Source organism: Otolemur garnettii, unplaced genomic scaffold (assembly GCF_000181295.1).
Source record: "Otolemur garnettii isolate 467f Iridium unplaced genomic scaffold, OtoGar3 scaffold00107, whole genome shotgun sequence".
Taxonomy (NCBI): Eukaryota; Metazoa; Chordata; class Mammalia; order Primates; family Galagidae; genus Otolemur; species Otolemur garnettii.
Window position 1 is genome coordinate 7,244,480 of NW_003852502.1, and position 1,723 is coordinate 7,246,202.

The following is a 1,723-nucleotide window of genomic DNA, read 5'->3' on the forward strand; positions in this document are numbered from 1 at the left end:
TTTTCTTTTCACTATTCGCCAAAGGGGAAGTGCAGAACTGGGCCCTCGACGATCACCACGGACACAGAAACTGAAGGAACCAATCACTGATGCTGCATCTGTGAATGTATTGTTATCCATCATGTATCCTAGAAGTGCCTTTGAGACTTTAGTGTGTAAGTGTTGTGTATTTTAAAAAATTGTACTTGTATGAAATTTTTAAAGCTTGTAATCATGAAATGTCACTTGTTGCCAGATTAGTAAAATAAACTATATTTAATTATGAGTAATATATGCAGGAACTTATACTTCAGGCTCACGTACCCGGCTGCTAGGCAGGATGAAGGAGGGAGGCCTGGTTATTTTTAACAGCCTTATTTATGGGAATGAGCTGAAATGGACTCCCAATATTTTTGCTTAATTAAACCAGATAATAATTCTCAGGTATCACTAGTAAGCACCTGGTTGTGTCCTCTTTCCTGGTAAGTATTACGTATCAGCTCTCTGCGACGCGTAGATTTCCAACTTCAGCCCCTCTCCATGGAGCTGCCAGCCCCTGTGTAGCTTGGCCTGGGGACTGGACTGAGGGAAGCATTCCCTCCCTGGATTCAGGGACAGAGCGCCCAGGCTGAGTGTCACATCTCTGGACGGCATTCGCCTCCTGGGACTGTTAATGAGAAGCGCGGGGGACACACAGCTCCTTCCCCTCCCAGCACAGCAGGACACGGACAGGCCTGTACCCGCTGAGATAACAGACAACAGCATCTTTGTTTAAAACTGCTTTTACACAGATCAGAGTATATAAATTTGGGGTTCTATTAAGCCATACAAGAATTTCTTAAATGTTTTTCTCTATGTCCTGTCAGTCTTCCTGTCAGCTTCTGGTTACAGTTTAAAGTACCTTTGGAAGGCCGCCTCACCCAGGCCCAGTGGGCGATCATTTCATGGCTGCTTCCCAATACTTTCCCACTTGTTTTCCTGACCGTCTTCCAGTGGTTTCTAAGCATGCTACGGGCATCTATGTGATTTAAAACTTGATTTATGTTTTGTTGCGTTTGTTCAACACTACCTGAAACATTTTAATTGAAACTGTTTACTGTAATATGATGTGAATACAGTTATATAAATTTTTTAATTTGTAAATAGCTTGAAGTTGTTATGGCAACATTTCTTTTACAAATCATTGAAATAAACCTTTTTGGACTGATACTTGGATCTGACGGTTCTGTGATATCTGCTCGTGTCCACAGTGACTGGCTGACATCTTTTTTGCAGCTTCCTCCAGCCATACGTATACAAAGCAAAGCATGTGACCAAAACATGTACACTCCCGTAATACGCTGAAGTAGAAAACCCAGTAGACCGTCCACAGTTCACCACCCTAACCAGCCACCTCCTTAAGTTGGCCTAATTTTCACAGACCGGACATGCACCACATCTACGTATCAGGACAAGAGGCCTAGTTCCTCATGTTGACCAACTCCATATGTTGACCAGTTTGTTAACAGAACCACCTTCCAGAGGTTCTACTGTAAGTAAAAAAATTAAAAGGAGGTCATGGCAACCCCAGCTTGAAGCTGGTAGGTCAGAAGTGCTGGCGGCCCAGACTTAGCCCTATTCAGTGTCTGCATGGGGTTTGGGGGCAGGTAGACAGTGTCAGAATTCAACAGGAGGACCCCAGCTGGGTCTGCTGCTGACCTGATTGCTTACTTAATACGTGGGGGGGAACCCACACATTTGATCT

General features: G+C 44.0%; 1 protein-coding gene across 1 annotated transcript in view; it reads left to right on the forward strand.

The window, feature by feature from the left end:
• SLC17A5 (solute carrier family 17 member 5) overlaps nucleotides 1–90 on the forward strand; it is a 47,414-nt gene extending 47,324 nt beyond the window's left edge. Inside the window, exon 11 of the mRNA XM_023517278.1 lies at nucleotides 25–90. Coding sequence (XP_023373046.1) covers nucleotides 25–90 — 66 coding nt within the window. The remainder of the gene's footprint in view (nucleotides 1–24) is intronic.
• The last annotated feature ends 1,633 nt before the right edge of the window (nucleotides 91–1,723 follow it).